Genomic DNA, 22,163 nt, shown 5'->3' on the forward strand with positions numbered 1-22,163 from the left:
TATACATGCTCTTCATCACTGACATGTAAGCTTGTTTCACACCGCTAATTAGTGAAAAGAAATTTTTAAAAAAATAATGGATAAATGTAAAAAAAAAAAATAAAAAAAAAAGGTTCAGCCCACACTCAGAGTGGCAACAGAAAATTGTACTGGTACTACAAATGAAGCCCCTGTTATTGGAACCAGTTGCTCAGGTCATACAGGTGTGACCACCAGTTCTGATGCTAGCTGTAGCTCTACTGGTGCTGCTGGCCAAGCTGCCACCAATATGGACAGTGATGACGAAGCAGCCCAAGAGTCACAGACCCCTGCCCTAGGAAAACACCAAACTGACAGGGAGGTTGGAGTCTCAAAGAGACGCAAATACAACGAAGACTATATTACTATGGGGTTCACTTACACTGGGACTAAGGACTTCCCTCAGCCTCAGTGTGTCATATGTGCCCAGGTTCTGTCTAATAACGTTTTGAAACCTTCGCTCTTGCGCAGACATTTAGAAACAAAACATGACCATTTGAAAAACAAGCCACAGGAGTTTTTTGAGCGCCAACTAAGACAACTTTCTAACACCAAGAAATGTCTAACAGCAACAGATACTATTAATAAGGCAGGTCTAGAAGTGTCTTACATGTCTAACAGCAACAGATACTATGAGAAAATGTTGGGGGAAAATGCCAAGCGGACTTTTCGGAAGATGCCTTCATCAGACAACACTGTGTCACGACGCATCAGTGACATGTCAGCAGACGTTTTAAAACAGCTACTACTTTGCATACAAGCCAGTGAATTCTATGCATTACAGTTGGACAAATCAACTGATGTAGCGGGCCTGGCTCAGCTATTGGTATACGTCAGGTATATTCATGGGGGGTCTATTCAAGAAAACATCCTCTTCTGCAAACCGCTGGAAACCAGGACAACTGGGCAGGACATTTTTGGACTACTAGACAGCTTTATAACATCACATGGACTTACATGGACCAAATATGTTGGAATCTGTACAGATGGTGCAAAAGCCATGACGGGGAAACACAGCGGAGTAGTCACTCGAGTGCAAGCAGTTGCCCCCAATGCCACTTTGGTACACTGCAGCATCCACAGAGAAGCGCTTGCTGCCAAGGGAATGCCTGACAGCCTGACTGAAGTATTGAATAATACGGTGAAAATGGTGAACTTTGTTAAAGCAAGGCCCCTGAACTCATGCCTTTTTTCCGCCTTATGCAACGAAATGGGCAGCGATCATTTAACGCTGTTACTCCATACTGAAGTGCGGTGGCTATCAAGGGGGAACGTTTTGGCATGTTTTTTTTAATTGAAAGGTGATCTTAAAATGTTCATTGACCACCCTTTTGATTTGTTGGACAAGTTGCATGACGATGAGTGGCTCACAAGGTTGGCCTATTTTGGGGATATTTTTACTCGCCTGAATGAACTGAATCTCGGACTGCAGGGCCTCTCAGAGACGATATTCAATGTGCGGGACAAAATTTAGGCCATGATTAAAAAGCTGGAACTCTGGTCTGACTGTGTCAACATAAACAACACTCAAGTGTTCCCATCATTGCACGATTTTGTGTGTGCAAACAAACTCAGACTTGCGGACAGTGTCAAATGTGACATAGGGAAACACTTCCCCAAAACAGATAAGAGATAACTGGATTCGTTATCCTTTTTCTTCCAACAACTCATGCCACCTACCTATGTCTGAGCGAGAGAGCCTCATTGAGATATCCACCAATGGGGCAATGAAAACTGTGTTCAACCAGAAGGCGCTGCCAGATTTCTGGATTGCCTTGCGCGCAGAGCCTCCTCAATTGGCAAATCGCGACATTAAGACTTCAAGACTAAGACTTTGCAACAACTTACCTATGTGAGACTGGGTTCTCAGCTCTCACCAGCATGAAGACAAAGTACAGGCACAGAATATTTGTGGAAAACGATCTAAGACTGAAACTGTCTCCAATACAACCCCACATTGCAGCGTTATGTGAGGCCATTCAAGCACATCCCTCACATTAATCTGTGGTGAGGTGAGGCATTATGTGTTCAAGTTCAAGTTTATTTTGCCCAATGTATAAGTACAACGTGCAGCAAAATGCTCTGCTGCCAACTCCTTTTCTAACTGTGCAATGTGTGTGTATACAGTGGGTAAAGTAATAGTACTATATACAGTAAAGTGGTTGTGTCTCTGGATATTTATCGATACAGGTATACAGGTTGTATTGCATGTGCGTTCATTTTTACATATTTTACAGTTTTGTAGTCTACTATAGTCCATATAGCCCAGTTCAAATTGTCAGGTACAGTACAGTTTATGGCTATAGTCCAGTTTGTTACTGACCAGTTTTGTCATGATAAACTTGCCATACGTGCATCCCCTCACCCTACCTTGTCGTCTGTTTGTGTTCTAGAGTCATCCTGCGTCACTCCAGCTGGTGGTCGAGGGGGAAGGTGAACAGCTGGTCCTGACACTGGAGAAAAATGAGTAAGTCCTCTACCTCTAGATTGTATCTTCCATTACTCTACAGACACTGCCCTCTAAAGAACAATAGACAGAAAGAATACAATAGAACATAATAGATTCTGAATAAAATAAAATAGAATACCTTTATTTACCTGTGTAGGAATCAACTTTTTCACTCAAAATACAGAACGTGAGACAGACACCAGTGTTACAATATTTTGGATCAATCAAATGAATAATTTATCATTCATATAAGAAACAAATAAGAATCAAGTAAGAATCAAATACAACATAAATAACCAACAAAACTTGCAAGGAGAGAGCAACAACATACCCTAGGTGAAATAGAATAGTTTACTGGAAGCCTCAGGTCCCAAAGACTTGAAAACTTTGTGAATAGAGATGCGACAAAACTGAGATTTTTTTCGCTTTAATAACATTTTACATTACATTTTTGACATTTAGCAGACGCTTTTTTCCAAAACGACTTACAACAAGTACATTTGTCTCAACTAAGTGAATCATCTATACATCAGTCATTATAAGAAAAAATTAAATCTATGCTAGGACCAGGGGCCATTGGCAGTCACAATGCTAGAAAAAGGAAGGATTACTTTTACTTTTTTATTTTATTAACAGTAGAGGAACTGTACAGAGGAGTAGTGGGGGGTGAAGAGGTCTTTAGGAGGGACAGTCAAGATGTAGCCTGAAGAGATGGGTCTTCAGTCTACGGTGGAAGATAGGTAGTGACTCCGCAGTCCTGATAGCAGTGGGAAGCTTGTTCCACCACCACAAGAGTGTGTTACAGTAGTCAAGGCAGGAGATCACAAGTGCTTGGACCAAGAGTTGAGCTGCTTCTCTCATGAGGAATGGACGTATCCTTCGGATGTTGTAGGAAGAATCTGGAGCACGCTGTCACTGTGATGTTCGCTGCACAGGATAAGTGGTTGTCATGGATCACCCCAAGATTCTTGGCTGTCTGGGAGGTCACAGTGGAGTTCTCTACTGTGATGGAGAAGTGTTGGTAAGGGCAGGCTTTCCCAGGGAGGAAGAAAGCTCAGTCTTGTTAAGGTTGAGCTTGAGGTGGTGGGCTGACATCCAAGCAAAAATGTCTGCAAGACACACAGAGACACGTGTCGCCACCTGTGAGTCAGAGGGGGGAAGGAGAGAAAGAGTTGAGTGTCATCAGTGTAACAGTGGTAGGAGAAACCATGTGAAATTACAGAGCCAAGACATTTGGTATAAAGGGAGAACAGTAAGGGCCCTAGGAAGGAGCCCTGAGGGACTGCAGTGGTGAGGTTGCGTGAAGAGGACAGCGATCCTCTCCATGTCACCTGGTAAGAGCGATCGGACAGGTAGGATGCAAACCAGGAGAGTGCAGAGCCAGAGATGGGTTAGGGTTAACTATCTACAGTTGCCATAGAGAACTGGATTCACCAGTTGGCTGAATCCAGATTTTTCGTTAAAACAAATACAATAATGTAATTTCATCTTGTTTTGTACACACATTCTTTATCATAATGCCATTGCCAACCTCTCCTGCACCACTTCACCCCATCTAAATAGGGGGTGAAAATCTGAAGCGGGTCATTAACAGACTTCGCACCCTGGCCATTGTTATGCAATGTGGAGGAAGGTGAAGTTGAACGTTTTGCGCACTATGCAAGAGGCACAGGCATCTCTGTCACAGCCATCTTCTCATGTCCTATATAGGCTACTTTTCTATTGTAACAAGGTTCGTGCATACACGGAGGCAGACGCAGTATTGTGGTGAAGGAATAGTCCGTTTATTCAAGATAATAGTGATAATCGTATCTCCGGTCACTTTCCCGTCTTGGCTTTCCAGCCGTCGTGTACTCAGCAACTTTCCAGTTGGAGTCTGTCGAGTCCTCGTTCTCTCGCTCCCAGCCGACCTACTGAAAGCAGAGGCACACACATCTTAACCATTTCGTTAAACGAGGCTTCATTCGCACCAGCTGCGCAACGAAGCCTCGTCCCCCGTGACCCTGGCCACAGTCCGGTAGCACCCTCTACAGGCCGAACGCTGCATGTCCCCCCACATCTATCCAGCTCAATCCCACTGAAAGACCCCCTCCAGAGGGGTGAAATGGTTGTGTGTCATGTGGTATACCTGGCAATCTGAACTTTGTAGGTAAATCAACACTTGATTATGCAAGACAGTGGGCATCAACGACCAACCATCTGTGGTCAGTGGAACAATAGTCAGCCACAGAGAAGCTCCAACAGCGTTGATATGGACTCAAATGAATAAACCTTTATCTTTTCATCTCTGTTATCCGCCTGTTAGTTTTTCTTTTACTTTTTAGCATTGTTCTTTTTTCGAAATTACAAATAGATGGCCTACATACCACCAAATAATTAGAACGTTGATTGTTATTGTGCCCTGGTCAAGTGAACTTGTAGGTTGAGGTAGAAAGCGTTTGGACTACTCTATAAAAAAGAAACAATTACTGTGATCAATAACTGATAACAACACCTACAATGACCGCAAAATGAATGCTTAGAATGGCTGTGTAAATAACCAGATCAACATTTCCCTTTGGCTATGCAGTGTGTAGAGAGCTATGCTTAAAAGATGGTCAAATGTTTTGTCTCTCCAATTTTCGCTTGGTCAAAGAATAATAGGGCACTTTACACTTGTTATCAAGCGTTATTGTGCCCTACCTAGGTTGAGGGAGAAAGCATTTGGACAATATATAAAAAAGTAATAAAAAAAGAAGCAATTACTGCAATTAATAACTGATAATGACACCTACAATGACCTCAAAATGGAAAGGGATACATGAGTTGGTCCCATTGATTGGTTCTAGTTAAGATAACCATTTCCACTCTTCACCTCTGTAATTCATAAACTTGATTTTGCCAATCTATCTGATAGGTAAGCTGATAAGGCAAACCATTCTCTTTTCAAACATCCTTCACAGCTCTTGTCACCAAGTGGCTTTCGGCAGCACTTCACACTGTGTGTCTGCTGCAGCAGCGGTATTGACGTAGACCATCGCTGCAATGTCGGCCTGACCCTATTAACCACTGGCCCACTGTATGAGACCTAGATGACTATCAGTCACCCATCTCTCCAAAGCTATGGGGAAAATATGATGTCTCCTATATGGTGTCCAAAAAGGGTATAGGTAACACTTTAAAAAACCAGCTATAAGATATGTCTGAGCCAATGGCTGCAACAGACCTCAAACCTGGCCCAAACCAAAGCTCTCAGGCTCGGGAGGTCCTTCATGTGAAAATGTAGTAAATCTCACAAATACACAAAACTCCACCAGGATTCCTCCTGTTCCCATGTACAGTGTTACTTTCCACAGTCTGGAAGGGAATAAAGTGATGACAGGAAAGGGAGACCAGGTTTGAGGAGGAGTCCTCTGCAGGCCAGGTTATTTATCAGCTCTCATCCCGTCAGAGAGGCTGAACCATAAAAGAGGCTAGATGTTTGTGCTTTGGAAGATTTCTTTTCCTAACCATGAATATATTTTATAAAACAAGTGTGGAGAAATGTGTGATCTGATTGGCTAAAACTGTGTTCCGAGCCATGCATTAAATCTCTGACAATCACGCAGGACCATCCTGATGGTTTTTCAACACAAAAAACATTGCCAACATTTATCTTGTCAGGAACATGAAGTGAAGTGAACATGAAGACATTTATCCGAGGACATCATATCGAATTTCTCCGGCCAGACAATTATTTGTCCATTTCCAAATTGAAACAACTCAGAAGCTACTGTTCACGTATATACATCAAGCGTCAATTTTTGTAAACACACTATAACACAATGTAAGCCCCCTAGACTCAACTGTGAGAGATTAGTCAGCTCCTGGTAGTTGGCATTCCCACACTCGCCACCCACATCACCACACCTCACCAACTCCAACCCCAGTGATCCCATCAACTTCCCATCCTGTCTGGTTCTCTCACCCCCTCCAGATGTGTCCGGCAATATTTGTCTGGTGTCGTCTATGCACAGGTGGTGTGTGACCTCTGTGTGTATGTGTGTATAACCTTGATGATCCTCTATGCGTCTATGTATGAACATGACACATGAGGAAGTTGTGATCTCATTAGAAACTAGTTGACTTTGCTTTGTATACATCCTGTGTGAAAGTGCACAAAGATTTGCTTGAAACTTAAGAGGCATAAACAGTAAAGGTAAAGTATTCAGCACGTAGAGGTTACAGTTTGTTATTCTAAGGAATTAACTTCACCCATAAAGTACACTGTAGATCTAAACCTAAGTCAAGCAGGTATAGAGCAGTGAGTACTTTGAAATGTATAGAGATGTAGACTTTCTCAGATTCATGTTTGTTTTATTGGCTTTAAGTAGGAGTGAGTAAGTAAAATGTATTAGGAGGACCTAAGTGTTTAGTAAGCAGAGATGGTCGCTCTGTGCAGAGTTGTGGGATGTTTACTGTAAGTGTTCTTATCTTTTACAGGATTCCGCACACACACACACAGTTTCGCTTGTTTGGCCTTGTTCCAGTTAACACCTGGTCGAGGGCCATTGTGAAATGGTCTAGGGCTACCCAACGTAAACAGACTACCAAATCTAATGAATAAACCAATATGTTAGCTAGCAGCCTTCTGGCCCTCATCCCAGCACTCTGACCCCAGGCAGGTATAGAGCTGCTCCAGGCTTGAGAGATGGGGAGAGAAGGACAGAGTCGGAAAGATTGCATCTGTGTGTGTGTGTACAGAATGTTCCTCTATGTACATTGTTTGTGTGGGGTACCTTATGTGTGTACAGTACTTTGTTTGCTCTGTTGTTCTCTGTTTGTGCTTTGTGTTTGTGTACAGTGTTGCCTTTCTATTATTGATTCCTCAATCTCCACGAGGCCCACTCACTCTCTGTGTACAGAAGGCTTATGATTATGAAGTGCAAAGTGAACTATACAGAGCCTCTCACACATCCCAAAACCCATTTCAGCTTTTTCCTTTGATGCGTTCTGTAAATATTTGACCCAGGAAAAGGTCTGTTTGGATCTGGCCCTACATGTTCTGTCTGTTGGTTGCGATTTTGGCTCTCTGTCAGCCCCTTGTACTTATCTGAACAGTAGACTGAGAAATGGGCCTGAAATGTCTGGCCTCCTTCTTGGAACCCCGTCTCTCTCTCTCTCTCCCTCATTTACTCTACTGCTTTTGTGTGTGTGTGTGTGTGTGTGTGTGTGTGTGTGTGTGTGTGTGTGTGTGTGTGTGTGCGCACACCAGAAGAGCTGTTTTTATTTATTCTGTCTGAATGGAGTGCTTCTTAGCTCATGGAGCAGCAGCTCAACACGTCCATTGTTAGTAGGCTTGCTTCCAAATATTGTTCTTCGACATACTTATTACGACATTTTATGAAATGATTACTTAATGATCCCTCCTAAACAGAAAAGTAATTCAACAATTTATTCATAAATTTTGGACCCTCTCTCGCTAATAAGACACCACATAGCCAGCCGTCCTATTCTTACATCCAACACCCTTTGACGTAATTCATATTTAAACCAGTTTTAAAAAATGAGCTAGTTGGCATCATCTTTAAACTCAAAACAACAGGTTCTGACCATGATGATAAAACCCAGCTTACTCAAAACATGTTTGTCATCCATCTCTAAACCATTATTGCAAATGATTAAATCACTCTCTTATAACGGGTGTATTTCCTGATCAGTTTAAATGGGCAAAAGTCATTTCTCTATTTAAATTTGATGATCCCTCTGTAAGCTGCTGCAAGGTACAGCAACAACAACAACAAACAACACTTCTGCTGGCTGCTGTGCTGTGACAGCTGTTGAATGTGTTGCCCCGCCACGTAGTTTCAAGATGTGGAAGGACGGATGGATCAGAGCTTGACTATGATATTCACTGAGATCAAATCAATAAACGAAGAGGTTTAGTAAACATTATGTGGTTTGGATGTGATTAAAAGTATATATTTTTATTTTAACCATAGCTAACAACATTATCATCACAGCTATACTATAGCTTTATGAGGACTATACAGTATCTACACACTCACCAACACTTTATTAGGAACACAATACTAATACTGGGTAGGGCCTCCCTTTGCTCTCAAAACAGCCTCAATTCTTCGTGCATTGATTCCACAAGTAAAGATGTTGGAAACATTCCTTTGAGATTCTGGTCCATGATGACATGATTGCATCACACAATTCCTGCAGATTTTTCAGGTGCACTTTCAAGCTGTGAATGTCCCGTTCTACCACATCCCAAAGGTGTTCTATTGGATTCAGATGTGGTGACTGGGAAGGCCACTGAAGAATACTGAACTCATTGTCATGTTCATGAAACCAGTTTGAGACAACTTTTGCTTTGTGGCATGGTGCATTATCATGCTGGAAGTAGACATTAAAAGATGGGTAACTTGTGGCCATGAAGGGATGCACATGGTCAGCAACAATACTCAAATAGGCTGTGGCATTCAAGTGATGATTGATTGGTATTAACAGGCCCAAAGTGTGCCAAGAAAACATTCTCCACACCATTACACCACCTCCACCATGAGAAGGTGTACAGGTGTTCCTAATAAAATGTTAGGTGAGTGTATGTGAAAGCTAGGCAGATGATCATAATGACATTGCTGAAAGGGGGGTGCTTTTACTATGATAACTGGGGGGGGGGGGATTTTTGTCCATTAAAGTCACACTTTATTTGATTTATGTGGTGGGGCTGTTCTTTGTGCATGTTTGAATTGTAGATTGTGGCTTTATGTAAGTTTACATGTCCAATTTTCACAATATGCATATGAGTGGATGTCAGTAAATTAAGTTAACTGATGAACTAAATGTATTTATTCAAATCAACTTGAATCAGTTTACCAATTAAAAGACATTGGTATGCATATTATTTAAGAAGTCATTGAGGTTCTACACAGTTGAATGCAGAGCAAATAAACACTTCAGAAATGAAAAGTAATTCTCCAAACGGCTAAGTGAAGGCCCCAAACACTTGTTTGCAAAGGCGAAGAGCTGACAAACTTTTCCATCGTCTAACTCATCTAGTCTTTCTTGGTAGATGTTACAGACGGCCACACTTTTCAAACGACTCTGTTTTATGGTACTCCTCAGCCAAGTTTTGAGCCTTCTCAGGGCACTATAACTTCGCTCTGCTTCAGCAGAAGAAGAAGGCACAACAACAAGAAGTCTCACCTGAGTTTCTACTTGAAGAAATCTCAATGATCTAACATGACTTGATAAGCCAAAGCAATGCATAGATAACCTCGCTTAAGACCAATCGAATCATGTTACTGTAGATGAGTGATAACTTCGCGGGGGCGGGAGGAGGGGGCGGGAGGAGGAAGGATGGATGGATGGATGGATGCATGTCTAAAGTGTTGGAACTAGGCCCCTGTCTGTCTCCATGCCAACCGCAGGGTCATGCTAATGGCCGACAGAGTTCCAAACTGTCATGTAGCGGTGTGTTTGTTAGCGCTTCGGAGCACTCAGGCAGTAGGCTTCTGAGTATGCTTGCTTCTTTACTGGTGTTGCTGTACTCATACTGCAGTTTAAACATGGCCAACTGCACCTCAAGTGAACTACGATTCAGATCTGGGTATTGGCTGATAATATCCTCCATCTGTCCAGTGAGGAGCACTTTATCCAACTGGTTTAGCATCTGTAGGCTTCCTTCAGAGAAACGTTCCGTCAACTGGATGTCAGCTGCATCCAGCACTTTGATGTGAGGCCACATATACCCAATGAAACCGGTCATCTAACCTCTTCGCCTTCAGTGTTTTCTTAACACAATCTACTGCTGCCAGCACGCCTGTAACAATTCCAGTTCTACTCTGAAGTTCACATTTTGGAGGTAGTCAGTAGCCATCCGAGCCAGATTCTCTCCTATTGTTGAAGAAACTTCATAAAGACCGACAAAATCTTCATGGGGGACGAGATCATGATCCACATAATGGATACATCTTGCTTCCTGCTCCACTCCTGCCACATCCTGAGTACCATCAATGATGATGGAGTACTGGAGAGTAGGTAAGCTCCGCACAGTATTTTCTGTCTCTCTTATGACTGTATTGGACAAGACGCTCAAAATCTCATTTTGGGAGTGTAAAAGATGGTCAATTGGGACGTTGGGTTGGCGCCGATGGAGTAGGCATGAAATCAACTCGCTCCCGTTACTTTTCTCAATTTACCTTTATTAACCCCAAAATTTTGTTACAACAATTAGCCAAGTGGATAATATCGACAGTATACTCAGCGTATCACAGAAAAATGACAAAACCAAAACAAAGAGAGCAGTCCAGCAAATCCGTCCCTTCTGGTGAGGCTAGTGGTAATGACGGTGAACTCAGCATGGCATCGATAGCTGACCTGTTTGACTCGAGGCTTGATGACCGCCGAAGAGCCCTCTCTGCTGACTTCAAAGCTTCCATTTCGACCCTCGAAGCAAAGCTAGATTGTATCCAATCTACAGTCTCGGACCATGCTCAGTCGATTGCTTTGCTGGAGTCCAATGCTAACACACAAGATGGTTGTTTGCTAGCTCTGGAGGCAACATGCTCCAGGCTAACTGAGAACAACGCTAGGCTACAATCCAAACTCACCGACTTGGAATCACGCAGTCAATGGAACAACATCAGGATCGTTGGCCTACCCGAGTCCATTGAAGGGCCACATCCTTCTGCATTTTTTCCGGATCTGGTGGAGGTTTTTGGCATTGGTGTCCTCGATTCACCCCCCGAGTGTGACAGGGCTCATTGCTCACTGACGGAGAAACCTGCCGCTGGCATGAGGCCTAGGCCCGTCATCATTCGGCTCCACAGGTACCAGCAAAAGGAGAAAATAATCTGTGAGGCCCGCTCCAAGAGAGGCAAACTGCAGTACCGAGTCCCATCGCCATATACGAAGACTACGCGCCGGAGGTGGTCGAGCAACGATACAAGTATCAGTGGAGTGGCTTTTTTTCCTAAGTGTGCCAGTACAAGTATATACACATTCCATTTTAATTTGCTCAAATGTCTCAATTTAGAGAGAATGAGTGCACCAGATGAAATTATACTTTTGTAAATTAAGGCAGAGATTTGGAGGAAGATAATTGAGTTCAAAACTGATATCTCTAAATTAATGGTATTACTGATTTATTATTACTGTTAATTATAATTGTTCCAACCAGCTCTACAGGGGCCATTTTGTTCAGGTTAACCATAGTGCCTGTGTAAAGCTCGGCCAATGCATCTTTTGGGCTTCTTTGCGGCCTCAGTTGTTGATCCGGTCACTTTTCTGATCGGGGGTGAGGCTCTGCCCGTTGTAGGCTTATCCCTTTTCACTATTGTTTTAATTGGTATGTGCATTCCTACCTTCTGTGTTCTCTTGTTCATCCACCTGCATTGTATGGGGTTGTCTGCTGTTAAGTTAGGGAAGGAGACCGCGGAAGACAAGTTTAGCTGTTAAAGCTTTGGGCTTTATCGCTCATTCATGGTTTGTATTGTGGGTGTAGCTCGAGGTATGGTCACAATTCTTTTTTTTTGGGGGGGGGGGGGGTTTCTTCCTGTTTGTTTTACTTTTATGTATGTACTTATTCCTGGTCAGTTTCTTCTCTCTTTTCTTTCTCTCTTCTCTTTCTTGCCTCTCCCTTGGCTTCTAACCTTCAACCTCCCCACCCCCCCCCCCCCCCCGTAACACGATGTGCCTTTTCAGGTCGACTCACTACCTTGTGGATCCCTAGATAGCTACGCCTATGAGGACGACAGGTAGAAGTGTACGTCTAATCTCCTGGAATACTAAGGGAATGAACAAAGATACTAAGGTTGGTAAGGTCCTGACATGGCTGCAACATCTTAAAGGGGACATTGTATTCCTTCAGTAAACTCACCTCCAGACTTCTGACACCCTTCATATTAAGAGGGTGTGGATGAGTCATCTATTCCACTCTAAAGCAAGGGGGGCTGCATAAAGCAAGGGGGACTGCAATTATCATTCATAAAAACGTCAGGTTCGAACCGACAAATTCAATACTAGATAACAGCCACTATGTTGTGGTTTCGGGCATGTTACAAAACACGGCAGTAATTCTTGTTTCCATTTATGCCCCCAATTGGGACGATTACAAATTTTTCATAAACCTCTTTGCTAAAATCCCTAACGCTGACAATCATCGCAGAATTATAGGTGGAGATTTTAATTTAGTTCAGGATGTGAGCCTTGACAGATCGTCCTCTTGCTATCTCCCCTCCTCCTTTGTGGAAATTTAGCTCGCACTTGCTGTCAGATGGTGAATTTAAAGACTTTGTGGAGGCACAGATTCGTCTCTATATTGAACTTAATGATACTTCTGATGTGGGCAGTGGCATCTTGTGGGAGGCCCTTAAGGCCACGATCCGGGGGCAGGTCATTTCTCATGTGTGAGAAGGGCTGAGAGGGCCAGGCTAGCAGAAATCTCAGACGAGCTTCTCATACTTGATGGAGCGTACTCTTCCGCTCCCTCCCCCATAAACGGCTTCTATTGCACTCGGAACATGACCTTCTGTTGATGCACCTAGTAGACAGACAACTGATGCAATCCAGGCAACGCTTTTTTGAACAAGGAGACAAAGCTGGGAGGCTCCTAGCGCAACAGGCACGTGCCGCCAGTGCCTCAAGATTAATTCCGAAAATCAAGTCGCCCTCGGTCGATCTTATCTCTGATCGGGCTGAAATTAATAAGTCCTTCTTGCAATTCTACACCAAACTCTACACTTCTGAATGCCCTTCGGTGTTCGCAATGACCCACAATCCTCTTAACTCATTGGCTTACCCTAAGATCAACGAAACCACCGCTAGGGAACTGGGTGGCCCCATTTCCACCTTAGAGATACACAATGCGATCAAATCCATGCCAAAATCCTCCGCCTCCAGCGTGTGCTACCAGCCATAATTCCACTGGACCACTCAGGCTTTATATTAGAAAGACACTCTTTTTTTAACACTAGGAGGTTACTCAATATTATTCATTCTCCCTCCTCTAACTCTCCTGAAATCGTGTTAGCACTTGACGCGGAGAAAGTTTTTGATAGGGTGGAGTGGGGCTACCTGTTTTTTATTTGAGAAAAATTCGGCTTTGACTCCCAATTTATCTCCTGGATTAAGCTTTTATTTGCCTGCCCATCTGTATCCGTACATACCAATGGCGTCCGATCACCCCCTTTCCCTCTCCAACGTGGAACACGCCAAGGTTGCCCAATTTCCCCACTCTTGTTCAACTTAGCTGCAAACTCTCCGGCCCCTGCCCACCTTGGCTTCATACCGAGGTGTCGTCCTCGTCTTCCTCTTTACACTGCGTAGTTTGCTCTCAGCTCCCTATGGCGGTCCATAAATTATGAAGCAACCCAGTTGTCTCTAGCACAATTAAGATCTGGCTCCAATTAAGGAAACAACATGATCTTCACAGAGCCTCTTTTTTGAACAACCACCTTTTCTCCCCATCCTGCTCTGACCCCGCCTTTCGCAGGCAGTCAAACAATGGTCTTGTGACACTTAAAGACTTATATAAGGATGGGGTCTTCTCCTCCTTTGCCTCCCTGTCAGTTAAATTTAACTTGCCTGACAATCATCTCTTCCGATTTTATCCAAATAAGACACTTCGTCCAAAAGCAGTTCCCCCATTTCCCCAATCGCCCCCCTGAATCGATATTGGACCGGTTTCTTACTCTCAATCATGACCAAAAACGTCTGATATCCGTTATCTACTATGAAATTGACTCACTGGATCCGGCCCCCACTGTACCTCTCAAGGAATATGGAAGCGTGACTTGGGTATTGACATCACTGACAGCCAGTGGAGCGACATTCTCAATCTGGTACACTCGTCATCCATATGTGCTAGGCATGGCCTACTGCAATGCAAGGTGCTTCACAGAGCTCACTTTACCAATGCTAACCTGGTAAAAATATTCCCAGATAGAAGTGATACCTGTAATAGATGTAAGCAATCCCCAGCTGACCATGTACATATGTTCTGATGATGCCCGAGACTGACTGGCTTTTGGTCCAGTGTTTTTAAGACCATTGGACAGGCGTACAACACAACTACAGACCCTAACCCTCTAACTGCCTTGTTTGGACTCCCCCCTTCTCAATATATGCCCACTACAGTACAGCGTGTCATTGCCTTCACCACTTTGCTGGCCAGACGTTCTATTCTCCTTAAATGGAAGCGTGTCTCCCCCCCAACACACGATAGGTGGATACAGGAAATCTTACAATGCATACAATTAGAGAAGTTAAGATTCTCACGGAAAGGATCTTTGAAGGCCTTCCACAATACCTGGAATCCCCTATTAGTGTTTATCAACGACCTCAACCCCATTCCTGATGATTTGGGTGCTCCCTAGACGGAACACAGCAAAGAGAGAGATTCTCACTGTTTCTTCCCCTTAACCCTTTTTTCCCCACTTTTTACTGTCTTATTATTATTTATTTACTTTTTTTTTTTTTTATTCTTTACTCTTTTAATCTTGTTATTGTTATTATTTTTCTTCCTATTTCCTTTTTACTTATTATTTACGTTTTTATTTTTATTGTGACCTTGACCTACATGGGGTGGTGGGAGGGGGGGGGTTACTATAAAAGAAAATATAGTATGTTGAATGTAGATGTTAAGCGCTGTGTACTCAGGAATTTCCATTTAACTTTTACCTGTTGGCAGAGGCTGATGTAATGTACTTTGCTGACACACTCTTTCTATTGGAAAACAAAGGAACACCATCCAACCTTCTATCTACCTAAAAGAAGAAAGAAAATGTATTGGCTATAGCATAGTCTTTCTTTTTTTACTTCTATTTTGTACACTGTCTCAGTTGCTACTACGTTGTAATGTGAACCGTCTACAATAAAAACATTTATAAAAAAATCTCATTTTGAATTTGAGGGCTTACAAAATCCTTTGCACGTGTTTTGAGCCATCATTGCAGTACCTCAGTCTTCTGATCTGAGCCACAGAATATGCCTCAAATTCCCTTCATGGGTCTCGTGGCTACGGAGAGGCATACACTATCGTGCAAGGTATTTAACAGAACCCACTATTTTGAGCAGGCATAACCTTGTTTCCTCTTGCTGCTTTGCTTTTGCTGAAGATAGTTGTGTTTCTACACTTTTTGCTTGATATGTGTGTTGTTACTGATACTTTGTGTGCTAGACAGTTTTCATGTGACGAGAACTTCTCCAATACTTTCTTCCAGTTCCTAACGGCAGTGGATATAAAGGCTTGGTCTACCCTTTTGGCGAGGGGACTGGTCTGTGTTTTGTAAGCTTGCATGCAATAGAAACACAACACACCCCTTACAATGGGGCAGTAGTGAAGCCATGGATACTGTCTGAACCATCTATCCTGGAATTTAAGTGTCTTTTTTGCAAGCTCCTGTTCCACAATGATTATTGTGTCTGGCTGATTTGGCTTGGTGAACACTTGTAGCTCTGCCTGGCTCACAATAACCAGCTCTGCAACCTCAGTTTCGTCTCTGTCTACTCCTGCCTGTTCTTCCTAGAAAAAAAAAGTTTTGTTTTATTCTAACAAAAACACTGGATGTGCCTGTTAAACTGTCCTGAGAGCTTCTCTTATGAATGGTATAATCATAGCCATTGGAGAGAGAGCCATAGTCCTTGTCATTGACCATAAAAATAGTCTGAAAAAAGACTGACTGCAGTACTGTGTTTTGATAGCAGGGTGTTGAGGCATTGTTATGGCAATTAGCTAGCTTAATCACACACCTCAGAATCAATCCTTCTGCCCCTATAATTTCTTTCACTGTGTTCTGTCCCTGACTCAGCCTCACTCTCATCCAGCTGGATTGAATAACAAAAGAGGTTTTATAATAAAGATTGACTTAACACATTCCCTAACTTGAACTTGCCTAATAATTTAGTCCTATAGCTAGCTACCTAGCTAGTTAGCGTTACCTAATAGAGTAATACTGAGCATCAGACAGTGATAACTTACTTTTCTTTTTTTTTGTCAAGAAACTACTAATGTCCAAGATTGCTAGCCTGAAGAGAGTGAAAGAAGGGGGGTGATCAGAAGACAGTAGCTTCGACGTTAAACCAAAAGGCTCTTTGCCTAAAACCCACTGCCTTTAACATTAGCAGCAGGCTACAAGACCAACCGAAGCTGACCAGTCACAAATAGAATTTGAATGTAAAATACATTTGTAAAAAAATCATTACTTTGGTAGGACACTTACTAAAACAAACTGTTTGGTGAAACAACCCACCTGAAACTATAACTGCAAAGTAAACAGCAAGTGAACTTCTGAACGCAGAGGGAAGCGAGACGAAGCAGGAGCCAAAACAAATGTTCTGTCACCAAGCGAGGTAAAAACCTGGTATGGATTTTCACAGAGGTGGGTAAACTCACTCAATGCAAGCTGAATGAATTCATTTGGTGACTGCTGGTCTTGGCGCAGACAGGCAGGCAATGAAATATAAAAAGTGGGGTGGGTGAATCTTAATTTTTCAAATCTCTAGCTATAATGGTTCATTTACATTTTTTACATTTATGGCATTTCCTACGCCCATGGTCCTAACGTTCATTTATGCCCGATAAATCAGAAATCTAGCTTGCTATTCATGGTAGTGTGTAACTGGAGATCATTTGCCGTATTGGCCAAGCTCCCGGAGGAAAGCCCCTGCCGGTAGCATTCAAAACAGGACAGGAGGTGTGGCGTTTAATGGTTATTGCATGTGCCCATATGCAAGACACGGGTAATGCTTAGTTTGGCTGCATCTTCCTCAGTTCTATCCCTTTTCCGACTTTCCAAGTCACTCAACTAACTGTGTCATTCAACATCTACTGAACTGCTTGCAGAGGTATTCATGGAATCTGCCCATAAAACAATGCAGAATCAATGCAGTGTAAAGAACAATTAAACTACAAATATACTGGTTTGAGTATGAATTTATGCTCTCTGCACTCACCATTGCTCCATCATGTGAACACACCAGGCTGTGGAATTTGAAGTAGATCCTCAAACACTTCCTCATCGATCTCTGTCGCAGATTCATCATAGACTTTAACATCCATTGTGGTTAGGCTTAATTTTTTGACAACTTTTGGACATTGAAGAAGAAAGAGAGACATTGAGAGAGAGAGAGAGAGAGAGAGAGACAGAGGGAGCAGTTAGTGAATGGAGGGAAGTGACAGACTGGTACATTAAGAATACCAACACTCCCTTCTCCCCACTCACAGACAGTATTAAGCCTCCTTAAATTTATATAATGTGCTACGAAAGTCCATATGTCATAAACTGCAGAATGTAAACACAACTGGAGAACAGGCGTCAGCATTATGATTGCTAGCAAAAATGAATATAAGCAGACTAACTTTTGCTAGCAATAATAATGGTGGCTTTTGTCTCACAAAATGACGAGTGTCTCCAATTATGTTTACATTCTGCAGTTTGTGATGTACTGACTTTCATAGTGTATTGTAAATAAATTACCCTCTTTCAGGAAGTTCTGTTTGCCCTCCACTTCAATGTACACTAAGAGCAACAACATGGCTGAAATAGCCGAACTCACTAATTTTAAGGGGTGTCCAGTTACCACAGTAAGTGGACACCCCTTAAAATTAGTGAGTTCGGCTATTTCAGCCATACCCATTGCTAACAGGTGTATAAAAGCAAGTATACAGCCATGCAATCTCCATAGCCAAACATTGGCAGTAGAATGGGTCGTACTGAAGAGCTCAGTGACTTTCAAAGTGGCACTGTCATAGGATGTCACCTTACCAACAAGTCAGTTCATCACATTTCTAACCTGCTAGAGCTTTCCCGGTCAACTGTAAGTGCTGTTATTGTGAAGTGGAAACGTCTAAGAGCAACAACAGCTCAACCGCGAAGTGGTAGGTCACACAAACTCACAGAACGGGACCACCGAATGCTGAAGCGCGTAGCGCGTAAAAATCGTCTGTCCTCGGTTGTAACACTCACTACCGAGTTCCAAACTGCCTCTGGAAGCAACGTCAGCACAAGAACTGTTCGGGAGCTTCGTGAAATGGGTTTCCATGGCCGAGCAGCCGCACACAACCCTAACATCACCATGCACAATGCCAAGCGTCGGCTGGAGTGGTGTAAAGCACACCGCCATTGGACTCTGGAGCAGTGGAAACACGTTCTCTGGAGTGATGAATCATGCTTCACTATCTGGCAGTCTGACGGACGAATCTGGGTTTGGCTGATGCAAGGAGAACGCTACTTGCCCGAATGCATAACTTTGTGGCAACAGTTTTGGGGAAGGCCCTTTCCAATGGGTGGCATGGACAATGCCACTGCGCACAAAGCGAGGTCCATAATGACATGATTTGCCGAGTTTGGTGTAGAAGAACTTGACTTGCCTGCACAGAGCCCTGATCGAACACCATTAGGATGAATTGGAACGCTGACTGCGAGCCAGGCCTTCTCACCCATCATCAGTGCCCGACCTCACTAATGCTCTCGTGGCTGAATGAAAGCGAATCCCTGCAACCATGTTCCAAAATCTAGTGGAAAGCCTCCCTAGAAGAGTGGAGGCTGTTATAACAGCAAAGAGGGGACCGACTCCATATTAATGCCCATGGTTTTGGAATGAGATGTTCAACAAGCACATATGGATGTGATGTTTGGGTGTCCACATACTTTTGGCCATGTAGTGTACTTCTGGTCTCCTTTGTGCTTCACTTTCAAAAGCATTCTGTATCGGTCATTAAAAAGAGACAAGCTACCCGGGGTCATGTCTGACATCATTTTATGAAGTGTCCATGAAGACATGACCTCTAAATTAAGGTTTTCCAACCAGACAATCATTTGTCCATTTCCAAATTGAAACTCATAAGCTACTCTTCACATAATTCATCAGATGGCAATGTTTGTAAACACACTACAACACACTGTAAGCATATCCATTATGTTCAACAATGCCTCCTGATGGTTGTTTTGCAGAGGTGAATGACCTGAAATAAAACTCACTAGTGCCGTCGTGGTATTCCTGCGACATTATCACACCAATGGCCAATTTCTAAACTCAGGCCTACTGTATGGCGTGTAACTGGCAAACTTTCAGCCTTGATAGACTAAAGCTTGGTCCCGGAAAGATGGTGTCATTAGGGGAAGGCCAAAACCTTAAAGAATCCTACTTGCAGCAGTGTATTGACAGTGTAATGGACTAAGCATCAATGACTATGTATCGCCCTAATTTGGTTGTTTGTGGTTAAGTTGATGTTGAGATGTCACAACTTTACCAAATACAATCTGTTCTTGTAAAGGATGACAAAGTATTGTTGCTTTCTGTATCTTTGCTTTAGACACTGTTTTGATGAACATCTCCACACCTTTAAGGTTGGGGCACTAGAAAAGAGCCTTATGTGTTTGATGTTAAGGATCTTTTGTATTACAGACCGGTTGATTTACAGATGTCTTATGGCATAATGATGGTTCAAGTTTATTTGTTGTCCCCTATTGTCACATGCTGTAAGTCACTCAGTTTTATATACTGTAGAATAGTCTTTATGTAATGCTGAATAATACGTTTTGCTTTATACAACAAACTGATACTGAGTGCTTACTACTACTGTTGTTCTGTTTAATATACTGACAATGTTTTATATTTTCCACTGTTTCATGTAAAGACCCAGTATATTGACATGCTGCAAGTCATCAGTCAGTTTTTAAATGCTGCAGAACAGTCTTTCTGTAATGCTGAACATTTTTAATACTCAAGAGTAAAAAACAACTCTGACAATGGAGTGAATTTCACTCTGCATGGAGTGGGACCAAATGCTATCAGAGACAGAGCTAAATTTAAGTAATTTATGGATAAGCTGTTAGCCAGTGGGTCAGCTCTAAAGCCTAATGTCTCTCTCTCTTTCTCTCTCTCTCTCTCTCTCTCTCTCACACACATACAATTTCAAACACACACACTGACATGCAGCTTTCTGTCTCTCTCTCCTTCCCATCCCATCCTGGCTATGGACCGAGGATAGTTTCCATTAGCCAGCTTTTGTCTGAGGCCAAATTGTCTGGGAGAATAAAAAGAACAGGACCCGAACTCTAACTGACCTGAGGACAGTCACCCTCAAACCCCAACACACCCATGAACAAAGACACCCGAAAAGTATCGCCCCGACCCAAGTGATTGACTGTAGCCTACATACAGGGAACAGATTTCTCCCTCTTATAATAACATGCCCTTCAATGTGGTAGCCTGCCCGTTTATCTTTTTCATTCAGCCTAACTTTCTGCTTAGGCCTACGTCTAAAGAAGTCCTCCATGAAAGAGGCACTTTGAATGAATATTCTGATAAAGCTTGGAAAGACTTTTCGCACAGTCCACAGTGTGCCAGAGAGAGCACTCCGATGCTTGAATAGGTCATTTATGCACAATGTGGCATTATGAACACGAAATAATACCCATATGCATCCACGCTGGCCGGGCTCTTTTTTGGCCGAATGTCGACTTTCAGAATGCGTCCTTCAAAAAACATTGAATACAAACAATATGATGGCATATCTTGATGTATTGAAACAGATGTACATTAGATACAGTAATTAGATACAGTATATTGTAAATAAATATACCCCCAAAACAGTTTAAACGTATTTAACATGTCTAGTGGGATGTCTACTTATCAATATGCTTGCTGCATTATAACTTCCTGTCAGGTAGCATAACTTGGCTGAAGTGTTTTGTTGTTATGAGAAGTGAACATGCGACTCACATCTTTCAAATTTGAAGCACAACGAAAGATTTATGAGATTGTCTAACTGCTTTCCGTGCAAGTAAAGAGAATTGTTTGATCTGACAGAGTGCTGGAAACATAATTAAACGTTCTATATGCCCGCATATTGGTCTAGAAGGTTTTAATAGTACGCTATCATTTAGCACACTAGCTCACTGGATATAGTAAGTGAAATCCTAATCAAAGCATGAGATGTTCATGATGCAGCAGATAAATAATACGTGTTTGCCGTTACAAAATGATTTCTCTACTTAACTGACTTTGCATTGACTGTGTATTTTTCATTGTGTGTTGATGCAAATGTGTATGGATATGGAGTATAGATAGAAGATATAGATATTAGATTACCTAAAAACAACAACAACCTCAAAAAGACGTCTTTTCAATGTCCTCAACGGACATCAGCTTTCACTTTGGGCCCTTTATTGGCCGGTCCCCCAAGGTCGGAAATGGACGCGATTTCAACAGCCATTTCAACGTGTTTGCTGGAATGTTATAATGCGGGACATTTTCTGTCATTGTGGGAAATGGAATCTGGACAAATTGTTATGGTCAGAGCCAATGCACCCAGGTGCGGAACTCAGAACAAGGATATAAAATAATAGGGTATTTAATGAGGGAATAACAGGGAACGGGACAAGCAGGGGGGAAATGGCAATCGGGATAGGGCAGGCAGGCAGACAGACAGGGCAGGCGAGCACGTAGGGCAGGCAGAGCAGGTAAACTAGGCAGGTAGGCCAGGCGGGTAGTGCAGGCAGGCTGACAGGACGGACAGGCAGGTGGATAACTGGGTTGAGGTTCTGGAGCATAAGGGAGAAGGCGATTAAACAGAGAAACACACAAAGATGTGCGACTAAGCATCCGAGAACGAGACTAACTTGAAACAACAAACAATGATCTGGTGAAGACTGGATGGGAAGCCGGGGTTTAAATACAGGAGGTGATGAGCAGATGACCAACAGGTGAGCAGAATGAG

At 42.8% G+C, this 22,163-nt stretch overlaps 1 protein-coding gene across 1 annotated transcript in view; it reads left to right on the plus strand.

The window, feature by feature from the left end:
• Window positions 1-22,163, plus strand: part of LOC310823344 (disintegrin and metalloproteinase domain-containing protein 12-like) — a gene marked incomplete at both ends in the record, with an annotated part of 146,657 nt that overhangs the window by 16,218 nt on the left and 108,276 nt on the right. Inside the window, one exon of the mRNA XM_083696188.1 lies at window positions 2,412-2,485. Coding sequence (XP_083552314.1) covers window positions 2,412-2,485 — 74 coding nt within the window. The remainder of the gene's footprint in view (window positions 1-2,411; window positions 2,486-22,163) is intronic.

Source organism: Argentina silus (genome assembly GCF_951799395.1).
Source record: "Argentina silus genome assembly, chromosome: X".
Classification (NCBI taxonomy): Eukaryota; Metazoa; Chordata; class Actinopteri; order Argentiniformes; family Argentinidae; genus Argentina; species Argentina silus.